Source organism: Leptosomus discolor, chromosome 7 (genome assembly GCF_034619465.1).
Source record: "Leptosomus discolor isolate bLepDis1 chromosome 7, bLepDis1.hap2, whole genome shotgun sequence".
NCBI lineage: Eukaryota > Metazoa > Chordata > Aves > Leptosomiformes > Leptosomidae > Leptosomus > Leptosomus discolor.
This window is the reverse complement of record NC_141397.1, coordinates 28,748,909-28,767,861: the sequence shown is the minus strand read 5'-3', so window position 1 is coordinate 28,767,861 and position 18,953 is coordinate 28,748,909. Positions and strand designations below refer to the sequence as shown.

The 18,953-nt window shown below is 41.7% G+C and overlaps 1 protein-coding gene across 1 annotated transcript in view; it reads left to right on the top strand.

The window, feature by feature from the left end:
* GOLGA4 (golgin A4) overlaps window positions 1-18,464 on the top strand; it is a 70,551-nt gene extending 52,087 nt beyond the window's left edge. Inside the window, exons 19-24 of the mRNA XM_086468510.1 lie at window positions 2,400-2,420; window positions 2,603-2,671; window positions 3,294-3,369; window positions 10,630-10,733; window positions 15,775-15,861; window positions 18,416-18,464. Coding sequence (XP_086324636.1) covers window positions 2,400-2,420; window positions 2,603-2,671; window positions 3,294-3,369; window positions 10,630-10,733; window positions 15,775-15,861; window positions 18,416-18,445 — 387 coding nt within the window. The 3' untranslated portion in view covers window positions 18,446-18,464. The remainder of the gene's footprint in view (window positions 1-2,399; window positions 2,421-2,602; window positions 2,672-3,293; window positions 3,370-10,629; window positions 10,734-15,774; window positions 15,862-18,415) is intronic.
* The last annotated feature ends 489 nt before the right edge of the window (window positions 18,465-18,953 follow it).

The following is an 18,953-nucleotide window of genomic DNA, read 5'->3' as shown; positions in this document are numbered from 1 at the left end:
TGATTGGACATGAAAGTTATATCAAGTCTATATACCATCAGTGGTATTTCATGTATTTATCAATTCTTCCCAGAAATGCATCACACAGATTTGCAATGGTATCATAGAGCTGTAAAATATTTGAGTATTGCAAACATGGCATCTCTGTCTAAAGATGAATCTGCTTACAATAAGAAAAAATGGCTAATTTTGCCTGTCTTTAGAATCTTGTCCACAGTTCACCACTCCTTGGAGTTTCCATGGCAGACTTTGGAGAAACTCAAAGGAGTTGTTCCATCTGTGGTGGGTATAAAACAGTTGAGATAACTCCATTGCTGGTAAATAGCATTGTTTTAAAGGGTAAATCGTGTCTTATTTGGGAGGGAAACCAGGGTGTACATACTTAAGTCTAGTTAAAACATCCAGGTTTGAAGTGCTTGCAGAATCAGAGTGGGATTTTTTGGTGAGTGTAAGGCAGTTAAATATCCATGATTTCACTGGCATACAGGCATCAAGCTTTCTTGTGTAATAATGAGAATTCCAGCTAAATTGAAATTTAGTAAATTGTTCACAAGCTTTCATTTGCATAGCTCTGATTTAACTGAATGTGAATTTAATATTTCATACTATTTGCAATGGTGACTTCATCTCAAAGCAGCATAATTATTCTAATAGTGAGATTATGCTATTGAATATGCAGATAGCTCCTGGTACATCCTCTGGTCCAGTCACAGCTCAGGTATTTAGAGTGCTATGAGTAAGTGGGCTTCCAGTTCTTGTTTTGTCAGTATTTCAGGGTTGCATTCTCACTCTTCAATACAGTCTATTCTGGGGTTAGGAGGTAGGGTTTTTTTTTCCTTCTTAGAAATTAAGACTAGTTGTTCTTCTTAATTCTTACCTGTCTTAATTTGTCCATTGCCTGTCCTTGATATGTCTGTAGGAAACTAATTTTGCTAAACATGGTACAATAACATATTTGCAACTGATACAATAGCATATAAGTGCAACATTACACAGCTAGATGAGAAAACTGGATGGGGCCTATGGACCTTGTCCACATACCTGAGCAGAAGCGTACACATCCACATTTGCATTTTACATGTGCATTCAAATGAATTCTGTCATCTTTGCCATGGTATCTTTTGTCTCACCTTATTTCTTTATTTTGTTGCTTTGTAACTTTTTTGTCCTTTTTCTTTCTCCTTCAGCACTGGTAGTCTTCTATTCACTGGAAACATTTTGTGAGCAATTGATACATTTCTTGTCTAAAGTTAGAGTCTCTCAAGTCACAGAAGTTTGTCTTATAAAACCTCTCTGCTTGTCAGCGTGGGGCAAACATCATGCATAATGTATCCAATTTGACATGAAGTGTAACTATACATTTGAACAGTATTTGTCGGACTGTGATAAACAGTTGGCAAATACAAACATCCTTAAGTGTTAGTGTTGGGATGTAAAAATATCAGAAACTGTCTCTCTTCATGAGAAAATAAGTGTCTGGTCAGATGAGTGAGCTCATCAGAAGCAAGAACTGCGCTTGAAGGTTTGAGATCCTTAGAGGAATGATTTTCTGCTATATTCAGTTTGCAGAGTGTAGGAAAACCCATAGGTTTTATGAATTTACAGAGATAGGAAATACCTTTCCTTTTCAACCAATTCCAAAGAGGTTTGGGAAGAAATAAGTATTATGTACCACTCCTGTGTTATGATTTATGTTACCTTAAAAAAACCCAAACAAACCAAAACAAAAACAACAAAAAAAGAAATTTCACACACAAATTATTTGATGTTAAAATGCTTTTACAACCTTGAGTTGTACCCATAACTACTGAAGCATTATTTTCCTTACAGTTGGAACATTGAAAGATAGAAATTTCAGCTTAGAATTCTTTCTGTACTTCATAAAGATTACTGTCTTTGCAAGATGATGAGCTCGTGAAGCTCTTAGGCTGAAGGTATTTTGACATAAATGTTCACATTTTCAAATGCAACTTGGAGAATTAAGGAAAAAGAGACAATGTTGTGAATTGTATTAATAGCGGTTAGGGTTTTCTGGCATGTGCTTCATACTTATTCAATTATAATTCGTTTCCAATATGGATTTTGTTAAGATTTGGAATCACAAGGTTCTTGAAGTTATATTTATGATAACTGTTTTACAGAATCAAACGAGAGAATTTAAATACAAGCTTTCTGTACTGTCAATACAAATAAGTTAAACTCCATTTATGGGGCTACTTATTTTTGTAAGTATGTGTGATTTGGTCATTTCAGGTTTTTATCATCTTCAATTAACACACTCTATCAGAACTAGGTGATTGATTTTTTTTTTTATTTTTTTTTTTTCCCCATGTCCAGTGCCTGATATACTCAGTATTTTTTCATACATTTTAATCTAATATTTTTTGTTGTTGTTGTAGGTCACAATAACAGAACTTCAGGTAAGTCTTAAATTTTGTTGATTTTGCTTTCTAGATAATTCTATTTCACAGCAGTTTGAAAGCAGAAATACTGCTTATAAGTTGATGTGTGTTTTGAAGGGAGAAAGAGGTTTATTGAAAAGATCCCTGTGACATATCTTTAGCAGTTTCTTGATGATTTCCATATGTGGCTGTTCTTTCAGGCACAGCTTGCACAGAAGACAACACTAGTCAATGATTCAAAACTGAAAGAGCAGGAGTTCAAAGAGCAGGTAGGGTGCTGTTTGAACAAGTAAAAAGTATTCTTAATAGTTTGTGTTTGCAGTATTAAATGGCTTGTTCTTGCAAAGTGATAATGTAGCACATCACCACACAGGTACTATGGAAATAATATGCCTATAAAATAGTTTTGACTCTTACTTGCTCTCAGAAGATCTGTGCACTTTTCAAAGTACTCCTCTATCCCCTGAGGATGAAAATAACACATGCTTGTGATACAGGTTAGCCAAACATTTGGACAGTGAAAAATGGAACAGTGCACTTCATGAAATTATGGATCTTTTTTCTAAACTAAACATTTTTCATGTTAAGTATAACTTTTGTCACGTTTTTTATGTATGCTTATGCATATAAAAGACGTGTATATATGTAAATACATACATGTACATAACATTTGCTATAAATATTCTTATCTGTATATACACATCTCTGCACATTTCCTTTAGTAGTTGAGAACAGTTTTTAATAACACAATTTTTAATGTTTTCCTTCCTTAAAAAGCAAATGTATTTTACTTCCATCGGAGGAGACAGTGTTTAGCTGAAAACTGTTTCAATTATGCTTATTTTAGTTCCAGGTGAACACCATTTATCTTCTTGACTGTTCTCTATTTAGATTCATGTACTGGAAGACCGGCTGAAAAATTATGAGAAGAATATGTACGTCACATCAGTTGGAACACCATACAGAGGTAAGTACACAGTTTTCATCACAAATAAGTTTTTCATTTGTTTAAAAGAGATGCTTTGTTTAGTCAGAATATTAAAATGTCAGTCTCTTTAAAACATTCATATTTTTAGGACATCTTATTGTGGTTTTGTGTTATAATAGAGCTGGTGTGTGATTTCAGATTAGCAGATCACACAGCATTTTGTTTGATGTTTGTTGGTGTGTCATACAGTTAAGAGCTCTGTATCAGAGTTCTTAAGCTTTCTGTATCCCCAGGGAGAGTGGTAAAGGCAGTGACACTCGAAAGTGGATGGGGAGGAATTATCCATTTGTCTTGGCTAATTAAGTATACATTTTATGAGTTTAAAATTCTTAACAATAATAATATTAGATTTTATGGCTCTTTCTTGTGTTCCGTGTCTGGGCATTTACTCTTCTTGTGATTATAGTTCCTTTGCAAGATCTTCTGCTCTGACACAGTAATAAATAAGATAAAATCCTGTTTCCACTAGTAACCTTTGTGTTATGTGTCCTTAAAAGTGATTTTTAGAGCTTAAAAAACCCTGGTATTTCAGGCAAATAACAGTCTTGTCATTATTTGACTCATGATGAGTGCAGGGATAGAATAGCACAGAACAGTTACACTCTGCTATGCCTGGAGTTCTGCATGGCAAGCTCTGGGCTGGGTCTGAGGGCTCCGTCCAGGAGAGCAGCTCTCTCGCAGTGCAGGTCCCAGGCCCATTTCAGGAGACAGGGGCAGGGACGGGCACACCTCCAGCTGTTAAGGGCTGCCAACCTCATACCACTCTGTGCCCTTCCTGAGGGACACACACTTTTAACCGATGTCTGTAATTTCAGACTTCTGCTAAGCAGAAGGAAGCATAAAGCTTGTAATCCGCTTCTAAGCTTTTGGTTTGTGGGATGGACCTGATGCACCTTACTTTTAACTACAGATTTTGTGCCACAGTGGGGCAGGATTTGAGGACAGCTGCCAACACATTTACAGCAGACCAACTAACAGGTTTCAGAGAACGGTGCAACTTGTACAATGCTTATAGAAAGGCACAAGAGCTGTTCATTTCTCCGTCCCTTTTCCCCCCACCACACGTAACCCCAAAGCACCCTACTACACCCCACACAACTCCAAGTAGATTCATAGCTTGAGGCACTACACCGCAAGCTACTACTTTGTGTTAGCAGTGATGGATGCTCTATAAGCAGGCATAGCTTATGTTTGAGAGACTGGTTTGGAAGTGGAGGCACATATACAGAAGGGCAGGTGAACAAACGTGCTGGATTTGCCGTGTTTAAACCATCCATCCCTGAGTCAAGAAGCCACAGGGGTACCAAATAAACACTGCCACAAGTTCTGCCCTTTAAACTGATCCTAAGACGGGCCATGCACCCACTAGGTGATCTCGACAAGAGAGCCCGTCACAACCCAGTTGTTTTGCAGATGATCGCTCCAACTAAGAGTCCAGACAATGCCAAGAACTTCAGTCTCTCACGGATAATCTGAACAGGAGAAAAACCTTTATTGAGGAGTCTGCCCTCAGTTAACTGAGCACGACGGACATTTCACATGCGCTTGAAGCCAGGGGATGCATCGCCACAGTCCACAAGAATACACTATAGTCAAAAGCACACCATAGTCAAAAGTTTAGCTGGAATTTTCCCGGTTCCACTGACCTCCCAAGAAATATACTGATTTGCAGTAGTTTTTGCCCCGTTGCAGTAAGAAGGAAATCATGGCTAACGATGCTGACTGACAAAAACACTACCTGGTCATGTCGAGTGTTTCAAACTCCTGAAAGCTGTTATAGCAACAAACGACTCTTGTTGTCACATAGCAACTGCGAAAAGAGAACAAGGCAAAACACGGGAATCCTTTTCTTTTCCTTTTCAAGCATTTGAAAGCAGATAGATAGAAACATTTCTATTCATTCAAAAGGCACGTCCCTTCAAAAAAGCCATTGAAACATCATTTTCTTTAATATTGCTATAGTCACTGAGTGAATAGCATGGGTTTTACTCATGAACACCTGTTGGGAAACAATTTGCCTCTGACAAAAATGAAGAACCAAGTCAGCTGTGCAGCCCCACCTGCACATGGGATTTGGGTGGTCACTGCTCGCACTTAGTACTGGAGGGAAAGGAAAAGGCAGCGGGGAAAGAAAAGCGGAGACTGGAAGGGGGAAAGCCACCTGTACAGGCTGCTCAGCTTTCACCTCTGCTCCTGAGCTGGTGGCAGTCCCCTGCCCGTGCTGCTGCCGCTGCCTCTGGAAAAGGACCCAGACGTGGCTCCCCGCCACCTTTGCACAGAGCGAGGTCCAGCCGTGAAACACGCCTGCTTCATGGGGCAGTGCTGGTGCTGGAGGAGGCCAGTTTGGCCTCAGCACTAAGAAACAATGCAAGCAAGCATGGATGGGGACGAAGACTGATACATTGCTGTCTCCCCCAGCTGTCCTTGCCTCGCAAGGGGTTGCTGTGTCTTTGCAGAGGCACCAGGGTGCAAATAGCGGCTGGGACACAGCTTGGGCCGGACAGAAGCACTTGTCACCCCTCTGCAGACACTCACGCGAGCGCTAAGGGGCCCCGGTGTGTCTCGGACAAGGCATTAGTGTGTTCCCTCGCCGAACCAGCTGTGGTTAGTGGCCTGCAGGGACATTCTGAAGACAGACCTCCTGCCAAGTGTCCTCGCCCCCTCAGCCCCCCGCACAGCTCCTCCAACTTTTGCCTTCAACTACAGCGCAGGCAGGATAAAGAACATCCTAGGAGGAGGACAGCCGGAAGGATGAAAGGCTTTTATGAGCGGTAAAGCTGATTTACTGATTTAGTTAAAGAAAGTCACCAGTGAGGTGAGGGAACTACTTCATTGGGCCTTTTGACTGGGCGCTGACTCAGGAAAGCTCGGGACACTGGTGTTCCTAACTCAGTATTCTGCTGTGAAATCAAGTGAGCACCTCCAGGAGGGATTCTTCTTTCTCCCTTTTCCCACCTGTGCCAACAAAGGAGGTTTTCTGCTGTACTTCTTATCAGAAAGACCTGCCGGACAAAGGAGCAGGAGAACCAGGACTATCTTTCATTAGAGGCACTCAAGAAATGCTCTCAACTTGGTGAGAACCAGTCTTTTAGGAGCATTAAGAAAATCTGTGTGTTTATGCAAAACTCGCTGTCCTCTCCAACGAGACACCTCAAGGAGACAGCCCGAAGACAGCTACTTCTTGGCCAGTCACTGTGACATAAGCTGAGGGTTTAGTAAGTAATTGCCATTTTTTTTCCTGCCCAGGTATGCTTTTTAATCCACTGAATGCATTTTATGCTCTCCTTTATGCCCAGCCAGCTCCTACGTTAAACCTGGCCCTATGTGACAACCTGAACGCGGCAAGCCCTTGTAAGCTCCTTGACATGGCACAAGATCCAACTTTCAGGAACAGGAAGATGGACCACAGCTTGTAGCAAGCTGTGTTCATGAGTGTCACCAGGAACATTAGAACAGAACAGACCAGCACAGTTCAGCCGGAAGGAACCTCCAAGGACCATCTAGTCCAACGGCCCAACCGCTTCAGGGCTCACCAGAAGTTAAAGCTTGCTATTAAGGGCCTTGTCAGCCCCCTGGGCCTCCTGGGCACAGGGCCTGCCTCGGGGCCAGCACCCCAAAGGCCTTCCTCCCAAGGGTGCTGGGCGGAGGGGCGGTGGGCGGGGCTGCGCATGGGGGGGCCTGTCAGTCACCCCACGTCACAGTGCTGTCACCCGGCAACGCGGCAGTCACAATGCCCCGGGGCAGGGCAAAAGGGAGCACCCTGCCCCGTCCCCTGCCAGAGCTGGCCTGCGGGCAGCCCGAGCACAGCTGAGAGGAAACCCTTGAGGATCCCCTTGAGGGATCCCTTCCTTGGGGGGGGGGCTGAGGGAGGAAGAGCAGAGGCTGGATGAGGCTGCTGGAGAGGAGAAGAACCACCAAGCAACCCCTGGAGGTGCCCGAGGTGATCATCAGGCCCTTGCAGCTGGATAGCAGTGGCCAGAGCAAGGGAATGCCTTCTTGAGGAGCACTGCAGAGCTCACCATCCTCATCCTCCATGGAGCCAGGGGCAGCAGCTGTAAGAAAAGGGATGCAGAGGTGTTGTCAGGGGTCCCTGGGCTTTGGAGCACCCACTGGTGCCCCTGCCAGGCGCAGGAAGGATTCTTGCCCCCAAGGTCGATCGGCCCGGGGGCATTTGGCCACTCTGGGGAGCCCCTGAGGCGGCTCTGGGCTGAGAGAGAACAGGGCTTGGGCATCTCTGGGGAGGCGCGACCAGCCTGTGGGACCAGGGGGCAGGTCTTGCTCAGGTGCTCAGGGAGTAGCCGATCGCCAGCCAGCGCTGGGGTCAGGAAGGAATTTTCCCCCGGGCAGATTGGCACTGGGCCCCGGGGGTTTTTTGCCTTCCTCTGCAGCACTGAGCACAACCACTTGTCAGGGCTCCTCTGGTCCACTGTGGCTGCGTCACGGCCTGCTGCTCGTGCACCATGAAGATGGCCTCTCGTGCCCTGCAGCTGGGGGGAGGAAGGCTTTTTTTTCCCCCCACAGGACTAGCAAGTGTCCCTGGGGGTTTTTTGCCTTCCTCTGCAGCACTGAGCACGGCCCCTTGCCAGGGCTCCTCTGGCCCATTTTGGCCAGGCGCCTGCTGCTCGTGCTCCACGAAGGTGGCCCGCGGGCCCCGCATGCAGGGGGGGAGGAAGCTTTTTGAGCCCCAGGGCAAGCCTTCGTGGTGGAGCCCGGGAGCCGCTTCTTTTCCTCTGCAGCATTGAGCACCGGCCCCTGTCAGGGCCCCTCTGGGCCCTTTCCCTTCGGTCCTTGCCCACTGCTCTTGCCCCTCCCAGGCACCACTCGTGCCCTGGCTCCCTCGGGCTCTCTTGCCCTGTGCAAGCTGGTAGCAGGAGCGAGCTCTGCTCTTCCCTTGGCTCCACTTCCCCAGGGCTTCTGGCTTGTGCACAACAGCCTGTGCTTGGAAGGGCTCCAGGCTTGCTGCCCCAGCCGCAGCTGCCACTTTCCAGCTCTCCCCGCGTGCAGTACAAGCCCCGGGCAGGCACGAGCGCGCTTTTCATGCGTCACTGGCCAAGGAGCATGGCGGTGAGGGAAGTTTGGGAAGGCAAAGAGGATGCTTGTCATCGATAGGTGACAGACGTTGGAAAATTCCCCACAGTACCACACACCTTGTTGTCATCGTCGTCTTTGGTGCGTGGCTGGTCCTGATCCTTGTTCTTCACGTTCTCACCCTCCAGGAAACAGGGGCAGCTTGGCCTGTGTTCCTGCTGCTGCTGCTGTCTGCAGCTCTGGGACTTGCCTTGACCAGGCTGCAAGGCATCTTTTTTCAAGCTAAACCGAAGAACGCATCAGCCTGCTCCTTGGCTACACATGCCCATGCTGTTAATGCTTGTGAGCATCAGCTTTGAAACAGAGGGAGGAAACTAAACTAAATAGAATAGAATAAAATAAAACAAAACAAGATAAAATAGTTTCCACTTGTAGCCTTTGCGTGACATGTCCTTAAAAGTGTTTTTAGAGCTGAAAACCCCCTCTCCTTTCATGTAGATAGTCTCATTGTTACTTGACTTGGTGTGAGAGTGTAGAACAGTTACGCTCTGCTATGCCTGGAGTTCTGCATGGCAAGGTCTGGGCTGGGCCTGAGGGCTCCATCCAGGACAGCAGCTCTCTGCAGTGCAGGTCCCAGGACTGTTCAGGAGACAGGGGCAGGGACTGAAGGCCTCAGGCTGAGGTGAGACACGTCCCCCAGGCCCTTGGAAGGAGACAGTGGGGCTGGGGGTCCCAGGGGAGGCTGATCCCAGCCACTGAGGCCTATGAGCACCCCCAGGACCCTGGCAGAAGTAGACCTGCACTGCTCATATGCTCTCCTTTAGACAGGGATGGTTGGCCCCTTGGGAGACCGAGTATTGGGCCAGACAGACCTTCTCTCTGAGGGAGTACTCTTGTCCTCAGGCTCTTGTGTTTGTCCACATGAAACAGGTCAGGCATTTCTGAAAATGAGTCCAAGGAGAAGAAAAAAATCCATGGGGAGATGAACATCTATTGTTCGCCTCAGATTTGCAGCCATTTAGTTGAGGGGCATGTAACTGCTTCAGACTGAGGGCTGACCCTTGAGCCTTGCTAGTGTCAGAATTGTGGGGTTTTGCCATCTTGTGGAAACCCAGCTGAACTGGATGAACACAGAAGACTTTCAAAAACTGCACTTCACGCTTCTCTTGCAAATTTGTTAAGTTGGTCCAATTGTCTTGAGATGATCCAGAGCTCTCGCCCTGATCAAGGGCATTCTTCCCACAAGTGACAGAGCCAATGGCTAGGTTGGGACATGATCGCCTATTCAATACCTTCTGCTGGTGCAGGGCTGGGAGGAAATGTCATCAGAGATTTCCTCAGCATCTGCTGATATGGAAAGGAGGAGGTAGGAAGAAGAATAGTTTAGCGTAGCATAGCATAGTTAGCTGGGAGGGACCTACAAGGACCTTTAATCCCACTGCCTGACCACTTCAGGGCTGACCAAAAGTTAAAGCACGGTGTTAAGGGCATTGCCCAAATGCCTCTTCAACACTGACAGGCCTGAGGCATCGACCACCTCCCCAGGAAGCCTATTCCAGGGTTTGACCACCCTCTCGGTAAAGAAAAGTTTCCTCACATTAGGTCCAAACCTCCCCTGACAGACGCAGCTTTGAGCCCTTCCCACGCACCTTGGCACTGGGTCCCAGGGAGACGAGCTCAGCACCTCCCTCTCCACGTCCCCTCCTCGGGGAGCTCACCCCTCAGCCTCCTTCTCTGCAAACTAGACAACACCCTGTCCTCACCCACTCCTCAGAGGACATGCCTGCCTGCCCTTCCCCAGCTTTGGTGGCCTCCTTGGGATGCATTCAAGGACCTTCACATCCTTTATTGAGTCATGGGGCCCAGAACTCCACACGATGCTCAAGGTGAGGCCACACAAACACAATACAGTAGCATAATCACCTCTTTGGACCGCCTGGCTGTGCTGTGTTTGATGCACCCCAGGATGGGGTTTGCCCTCTGGGCTGCCAGGGCACACACAGCTGACCCCTGTTGAGCCTCCTGTCAACCAGCACCCCAGGCCCCTTTCTGCAGGGCTGCTCTCCAGCCACTCCTCTCCCATTTAGGCTTGTGCCCAGTGTTACGCTGTCCCAGGTGCATTTGTTCCTGTTTGGTTTCATGCCATTGGTCAAGCTTAGATTCATACGAGTGACTCTCAGTATAAATGTTCTCTTATTTTTGTTTACACAGATGGAAATCTTCACCATTCTGACGTTTCCCTCTTTGGGGAGCCTACTGAATTTGAATACTTGAGGAAAGTGCTCTTTGAATATATGATGGGTCGTGAGACAAAGGTACGGAAAGTTGTATATGGTGACGTGATTCAGGTTAGAATACAGTTTAACATCCTTGCTGTATAGGTTTGAAGTACCATGTGTTTGTGATTTGTTACATGCTGTTTATTACTAACAGAGTATTCGATAGGCTTTCATGGGTTTTTTCCCAAGGAGGCATGATCCGTACCTTAAAAACTTTGTCAGCATGCCAAGATGACTGGTGGGGGAAGGGGTGTTGTCACATCTCTCACCAATGTACCTATGAAGACAAAAACTTTTATAGGTAGTTATGGTCTTACTAGTGAAAGTCCTGTGCTCAGTCAAGCTTAATGTACTGTGAAAGCTGGTACGCACAGTATTAGCGAAAGTGCTCTTTTGATGTTGTCTTGACATAAACGTAATAAGTAATTGTCAGATTAAATCATAGTTTGTTAGTAGCTTTGAAATGGTGAAGTATCTCTAATGGTTGCTTGGAGATGTTTTATCGGGCTCCCAGATCTGTATACCTTCCTTAGGTAGTATCAATTTAATAGAGAAACATCGCACAGTAGGCTTCCTGTTGCATGCTGTAAGCCTGTGAAATCATTCCTAAGTCAGAATTTTACTAGCTTGTAACAATAGTGATGCTTAGAGATTGACCATGTTCAAAGGAGGTATGTCATAACACAAACATTTTTCTTGGAGGATAAGTGCTATGTGGATGAATTTTTTTCTATTTTTTTTTTTTTTTCCTCCTCCCTGGAGTTCTTTGTTGTTCTGCTTTCAACTTGGACAGCTATTAAGCAAAAAGGTTCTATGTAGGTTTCTATGTTAATTAGCTTTCTTCTCATTGTACTCTGTACAGAATAAAACTTGGTCTATGCAGGACATCTTGTGGGATTCCTCTTTCTCTTTTTATCCCATTTTCACTTTGATATTAATACCTTTTTTATTAAAAATACAAATCCCTGATCCAGAAAACCCAGAATCACTGGTAACCTTCTGTTCACAGGCCTATGGCTCATTGGATGATTTTCCTACTTTAATAACTAACAACCAAAATCATTAAAGAAAAATATGTACATTACTGGAGTTTATGATTTTGAATTGTGAGGGAGTTAGACAAGCAAAAATGCTAAAAAATGTCAGCAATGTTTCAGCTTCAAACGACTCTTGAGACAGCTGCAGATGACTATTGCAAATAGCTGATGCACATAGCAAATTTGCATTCAAGAAAACCTCATTTGAAACCTCTTTGTCACTCATTAAGGCTATTTCTTACTGATCTTCAAAACATTACTATACTATCATGCCTCAAAACTCTGTACTGTAAGATTGTGAGGGTTTTTTTCCTTTTTAACAGTGATGTACTAAAATTTGCAGTTGATTTCTTCAATAACAGCAATAAACAACAGTTGACTTTAGATCTGTCTTCTGTCTGTCTTTCAATTGCTTTGACTGAAAGCTATATGAATAATTATATATAATAAATTTATGTATGTATGAATTTATATGTACGTGTGCATTTGTAGACATCTGTATGTATTTATTTGCCTTGGAGATTACGTTGTATTTAACCAGAAGATGCCATTACAACATTGCCTACACACTGGCTCCTAAAAAAAGGTTTAATATTGAGAGGAGACAAAATAAGTCGGGGAACAATAGAGTAACTTGAGAAGTCATTGTTTGAAAGTTGATGTGATTGAAAGGGGAAGTATATTTACACAAACAACCGGCAGAATTGATTTTCAAAGCATTAAAATTTTTAGCTTTGGGAAGGGAGAATGACAGAGTTCTTAAAGTCGAATGTGGTTGTATTCCTCTCTGTTGTGTGTCCATACTAATTTGATTACCTCTTCGCCATTTTTAATTGAGCGTAAATGTTCTGATGTATTGCAAGAAGGGGAGAATTTCTGGTATTGTCTAGTCCTCTATTATTAGCTGATCAAGATTGTAGCCTTACTGGCATTTACTAATAGAAAATTAAATGAAGGCTAGCATTTTTACTAATTTAAATACAAAGATAGTTTGATCTCTTCACTTTTGCTTCAAAAAGTACCTTCAAGCTGACTTTATCTGCTGGTTTTCTTTCAACCATTAGATGCGTTGCTGGAAGACACTGAGCTTAGTGTCTGCTGTTATAGAGATTGTATCATAAAATTTAAATTTACTGAACTGTGTCTTGGAAACTGGTTTTATCATGCTACACTGATGGGAAAACCATGAGCAATGGCAACGTGATTGATAAAATCTTTTAATACACAGTCTGAGTGTGGTAGTACAGTATTGACATACTTTTTTTTCCCCAACACAGTCCTTGAGTTTAAAGATCTGTATTGAGATGTACCTCCTGACATACCTAGCTTTTGTTTTCTTGGACCAAATGAAGCAATTTTTTCTGATTTTTCTCTTGTAAGATCATTCTGGTGGCCGCCTTTGTGCATGGTCTCCTTTTATAGTGCAAATAGGTATGCCATGTCTTAAAGGTGGTTCAGCAGTGGAACTGATGATCTTTATAGCCATTATTTCCTCTTTATTGAAAGGAGTTCAAGAGAATCTGTGCAAACTATCTAGGATGGATTGCCATTTATGCAGTCTGGTCAATGATCCTGGAGTCATATTAAGCAGAGACATTAATGAATGCATCACTTGTGTTATAGTGCTGGAGACGTAAGAGAAGTGTTGAGAGTTGATAGTGGCTCAGTATCTAAAAGGCAGGAATTGTGGACATAACATGTAACCTGTAACCTGTCACATTCTTTGTAAACTGCCCATGTCTTCGATGGGGGACTTTACTGTCTTGCCCTCCAGTCCAACTTTTTTCTAGTCCAAATTTTTTGCCTCGTCCTTGGCAGGATATATCAAATGAGATTGCCAGCTTTTTCTAACATGCGCCTTGTTCAGAATATCTGAACCTGGAAATACATGGCCTAAGCCACTGGGTCAAATAAAATAATATTTTCTACAGACACATGATCACTTGTACTGTCCAGCTGTACTGCACTCTAAATGTTTAGTCCTGCAGAAATCCTTGATGCTCTACTTGTAACTTCGTTATGCTGTTTGGAGTCTGTTCTGAGGCCAGAAAATCAGCCCAAGGGTTGTATGTCTGTAATAAATGCTTGTGTTGGTATTGACTAGGTACATGGAAGAATGCAATGGGATATGTATGTGTCGGAGATGGTAAATGTATGTGGATATATTTCTGGCACCTCAATGTGCTCTTGTGCATTGCACAAAGGGGATTTCTGTAAAACTTTGATTTTGAAGGTTCTGCCTTTGACCAGCAGCTCTTAAATTATAGAACATGGATTAGTATCATTGTAAAAGTATTATTTTCATATCTGAATATGTCAGCCTCATAGAAAGAAATGGGAATGCAAACTATCATCTGTTAGAGCAGAACTAGCTATTATGTTTGGGAAAGCTCGGGGACTTTCTATAGGTACATACAGAGATGCATACACAGGAACATATGTGTGTATACTTAGGCACTTGAAGAATTATAACTGGTTTTTCAGAGTAGACTAGACTGTTGGAGTGATAGGGTAAGCCTATATTAAATGTACTGTCCTAAGTTCTGCAATCCTTGTAACTTTGTTTCATGACTGTGCAATGGTTGAATAGCGTTGAATAGAGTTGAATAATTAATTCTGCTTTGAAATCTCCCTAGTGGCCTCAAAATCTTGGAGCTGATTTCAAGTCATTGCTAGTGATAAGTTATGAAATGGATGTTTTCAGGAAAGAACGTTTTAGATAGCCCCTGTTCAAGTTGGCACAGAAGTTTCTCTGCTTTCATGGAGTATTTGCAGTGTTAGTAGATTTTTCTTTAATATTTGCATGCCGTTGTGTCCTGTAGAAAATTGTTTGGAGAGGGCTTTATTGATAGCTCTGTTACAAAGAATTTGAATAGATTGTAAGCTCAATGCTTTCTAATCTTTAAGTCCTAAATAGTTGTGATGAGGATTTTGGCAAAAGAAATTGGGAAAAGTGTTAAGTTCGTTTGTGTCCCTAAGCACATTCCTTTGTGTATCCGGGAACCACAGTAGAGGCACTTAGTTCTTAATTATGGGAACTATTAATATGTTAAAATTATGCTTTTTGAGCTGAAAGGATTCAACAGGGCTTGGTTTGTTTTGCTTTCTTTTCATTTTTATCCCTAGTTAAGTTACATGCTGAAACAATTGTTGTAAATCAGGGCTTTACCTCTCGCTTACAGCTGCAGTCATTTTTGTCCTGCAGCTGCTTTGAGGCTGCAGCCTCCGTTTTCATTCCACACCTGAGACTGGTAATAAACAGTAGACATTCAGAGCAGCAATCTTATCTCATCCACATTCTTTAAATGCAGCAGTTACTGCTTTTGTAGCAATCACCTTCTGTTTGAGCTGCACTGCAGCTCTTTCTTTGACCTTTCTTGTGAAAGTCACCTGAACCTTCTTTTGTGCCTTTTGGAGTTTTTTCTTCCCACTCGTCTGTTTATAAATGGGAATAATCATTGCCCATTTTGCACAAAGCTTTGATATTCTTACGTCTTCCATCTGAGGATGCCTAAATGATTTGCTATTTAAATATGGGATTACTGCTAAAAATATTTACGTGACTGGAGTTCCACATCTGACCTTTGGATCTGCTGTCTCAGTGTTTCGTTTCTTTACAAAATATTGGGATGATGTGAATATAGTTGAATCCGTAAGGACTTTCTGAGGTGCCACATGCCTGGTTTTCAGAAAGGCCGCCTTAAGATCAAATGTGGTAGGAGCAGTATTTGCAACAGTACTCTGTCTTAATAACATGTTCAAGTATTTGAGCATAGATACTGTAGAGCTTACATCATATTGCAGTAGCTGCAGTTTGTGACAATGTGAAATGAAGATTCTTCATGGTTTTCCCATAATTCACATAACATGTTATGCATGTATGATGTGAAACAAGCAGCTATATCTTACTTGTTTCCCTATGGTTTCCATTGATATTACTAAAAATAGCACCCAGTATTCTTAAATTAAATGCATTTAAAAATAATTCAAGGCATTTTAGTGCATATGAAATTACTTATAGAAAACCTATTTCTTTCTAGACAATGGCCAAGGTTATAACAACAGTGTTAAAGTTCCCAGCAGATCAGACTCAGAAAATACTGGAACGAGAAGATGCTCGACCATTGGTAAGTTATATAAGTAAACCAAGTTTATGCAAGAGATTAGGTTGCAAGAATAAAGAATTAGAAACTTTCTTTAAAGTCTCCTTTTCTTCTGTGTCCATATTCAAGAAAACTCCTTTTCTCCCTCTTTCCCTCTTCTCCAGTAGAATGTCAAATTCCAGCTGTAGGTTTGAGTTTATAGCAAAAGTGAGGGGAAAAAAAAGCAAGCATATTTTCTTAACTCGTCATCTGTTAAGCCGTGTTTCTGATCGCTGTGGGTCCAACAGAATGAAGCAAGTTCAGTCATCACTACTATTCTGCAGATGAATTTCCTAATCAAAAAAGTAATCTGACAGAAAATTAGTGTTTCTTAAATTCAGAACTTTCTGTGGTATCATATACCAGTTTTCATGGAAAAATGTGTCAAGAGAGACTTTTTCAGCCATGGGATAAAATTTCTGGCAAAAACAAAAGCCATGTTGCTTGTAGAGTGGAAAATCCCAGCTCAGTCACCTGGGATACGTGTGTTTGAAGTGGGATATGTACGTTTTTATCTTAAGTGCCTAACAAGATTGGGTTTTGGGGTTTTTTTTGGTTTGGTTGTTTTTTTGGAGGTTTTTGGGGGGTTTTGGTTTGGTTGTTTTTTAAGAGCCTGCTCTGTATTTGCACTGAAAAACCATCGGAATATGTCAGGTTCACCCTGGGTCAGTCCAGGTTGAAAATAAGAGTCTTAAACACTTTGGTTTTGTTTGGTTGGGGTTTTTTTCCCAGTTTCAATACACTTATGTGACAGTTGCTTGGTATTTACCAGCTAATCTGTTTATCAGAAAGGTGAATTTGGGTTTGAGAAGCAGACCCAAAGAAGAATATATGAGCATAAATGTTTCTTTGGTATTCCTGTTACTATTTTATCTATTGGAGCTATTTTTCATTAAGATAAATACTGCAGTAATAGTTTTCTCTACATTATATTCGGCGTCAAGACTCTGATCCCTCTCTTTGTCAGTCAGCTCAGCAAAATATTTAGGAGTTAACATGAGAGGAAGAATTACATTCTGTTTCTCTCACTAGCCTTGCGTATGTATTTATTTATCACTTGCAGAAACAGAATAAGATAAAAATTTGAACATTTTAACATTTCAGTGTAAGTAGTTACCTTAAAGTCCTGTTGGTCCATTGAAACAAATAAAAAAAAATTTCTACCATTTCTTCTGCTTGAATTATCAAATTTGAGGAAAGTGTTAAATACTTCAACATTTTCCTGTACACTTAGTGAGTCTGAGAGGGCCTTGCAATCTTAAATATTTAAAATACTTTTAGAATGATATAAATGCTGATAATGCTGCAGCTCCAATAAGTATTGTGCATCCCAAACGTGATTTTCTCTTAATGCGTTCTTTCTCTGACCTTTGAGTAGAAAGCTGCCACTTTTGTTGTTGTTGTTTTGGCAAGCTAGAGTAATATTTAGGGAACACTTTGAGTTTTCTGTTGGCCAAAAGAGAGATTAGAGAGGTGGACCTTGTTTTACAGACCTTTCAGCTTTTTGATACTTGAAACCTGGTCTTCCTAAAACAAATATTCGCAGCTTCTGATACTAAATAAAACTTTAACTTGAATTCATCCAACAAGTTTTGGTCCTTGGTATTAAAGATCCTTAGTATTAAAGGTCCTTAGTATAAAATTTTGGCTAGAACATACAGTGAGTTTTTTCACAGGCTACAAGCACTTTGATTGGTAAGGATATCATCATTCAAAGAGCTTCATGTCCTGATGAAAAACTTCCTGGGTTTCACGCAGCAGTCCTTTCTTGGCTCAGATCGAGCCTGTCAATTTTCCCTTTCCAAATCTACAGAGATCAAATTAGACATCTAATGGAAACTTAAATTTTAGGGCATTTTATGGAGGATGTAGTAACTTTTTTCTTCACTTTCAAAGTTACTACGTTTGTTTACTGAAGCACAAATTTATTTTTTGAGGCAAGTCCCAGAATTACAAAACTAATTCTGTTTAGGACTAAAAAGTTGGAGGGGTCTTCATAAATTATTCTGTCAAGAAATATGCTTGCTTTTTGTAATTTATTTAGTTTACTAACATGGTAGTAATGTTCCTCCACACTTAATATTGCTGTGATGCTGGTATTTGCAAATATCCAGTATTTTGATGTCATGAGCAATAAAGTTCTGAGCTACAACATAGATATGTATTTTTAGTGTAAACCTTGTTTCTGTATATTAATTTATGACCAAAACATCTGTAATTAATTTTAATGTGTAAATTGTTAATTAACTGTGCTACTGAAAAAAAATAAGTGTGTGTAGTACTAAGTATCTGTGCATAATTATTTACCCTCTTAGCGAGCATATATTTAACAGGTTTCTGAACACTTTTAACAAATTCCTGGGTCAATAAACATACGCTAGATCAATGTATCTCCTTCACTAATCTAGCTTTTAGTACATAGTTACTGTGATCTAACAGCAGCATTCTCATCCGTAAGCAGTAGATGTCCACAAAGTTCTTATCTATGCAATATATTAACAAAGTAGTCCAATAAGCTGTTTTCTTCCTGGCTTTGTAGTTTGCCTCACCTCGCAGTGGTATCTTCTGAATATCCCATCAGTCTGTGCTTAGTTAGCGTGTGGGTGAGTGAAGCCTAACACATACTTGTTTTATTTAAAGATGAAACCTATAGTATGAGATTAATCTACTTTTGCCTTTTTTTTTTTTTGCCTGCTTTTGTTTGCTAAAAACAATTCAAATTTTTTGTTCTGTATGTGCATAATAAACTGTGTTCTACTCTTAATCATGTTTCACTTTACAAAGCCAAGTTTGGAAGTGGTAAACAGTGATTCAAAACCAATGTTTTTTGAGTTATAAGCATAACTTGAAATGTTGATTGAGCTGCAGAAATCTGTTGTAGAAGAAAAAACAAATCAGATTTTAAATCAATTCATATGTAATACTAAATGTTATTGCACTTGACTTTGTTTTGTCTCAGTTCCTTTTCTGAATAGGCAAGTAAGTCAAGTTTATGGGAGACATATACTGTACCGCTTGGAATTAATTATTATATCTTATAAATATGAGAATGGGTTATTTTTAAAAAAAATGATGAA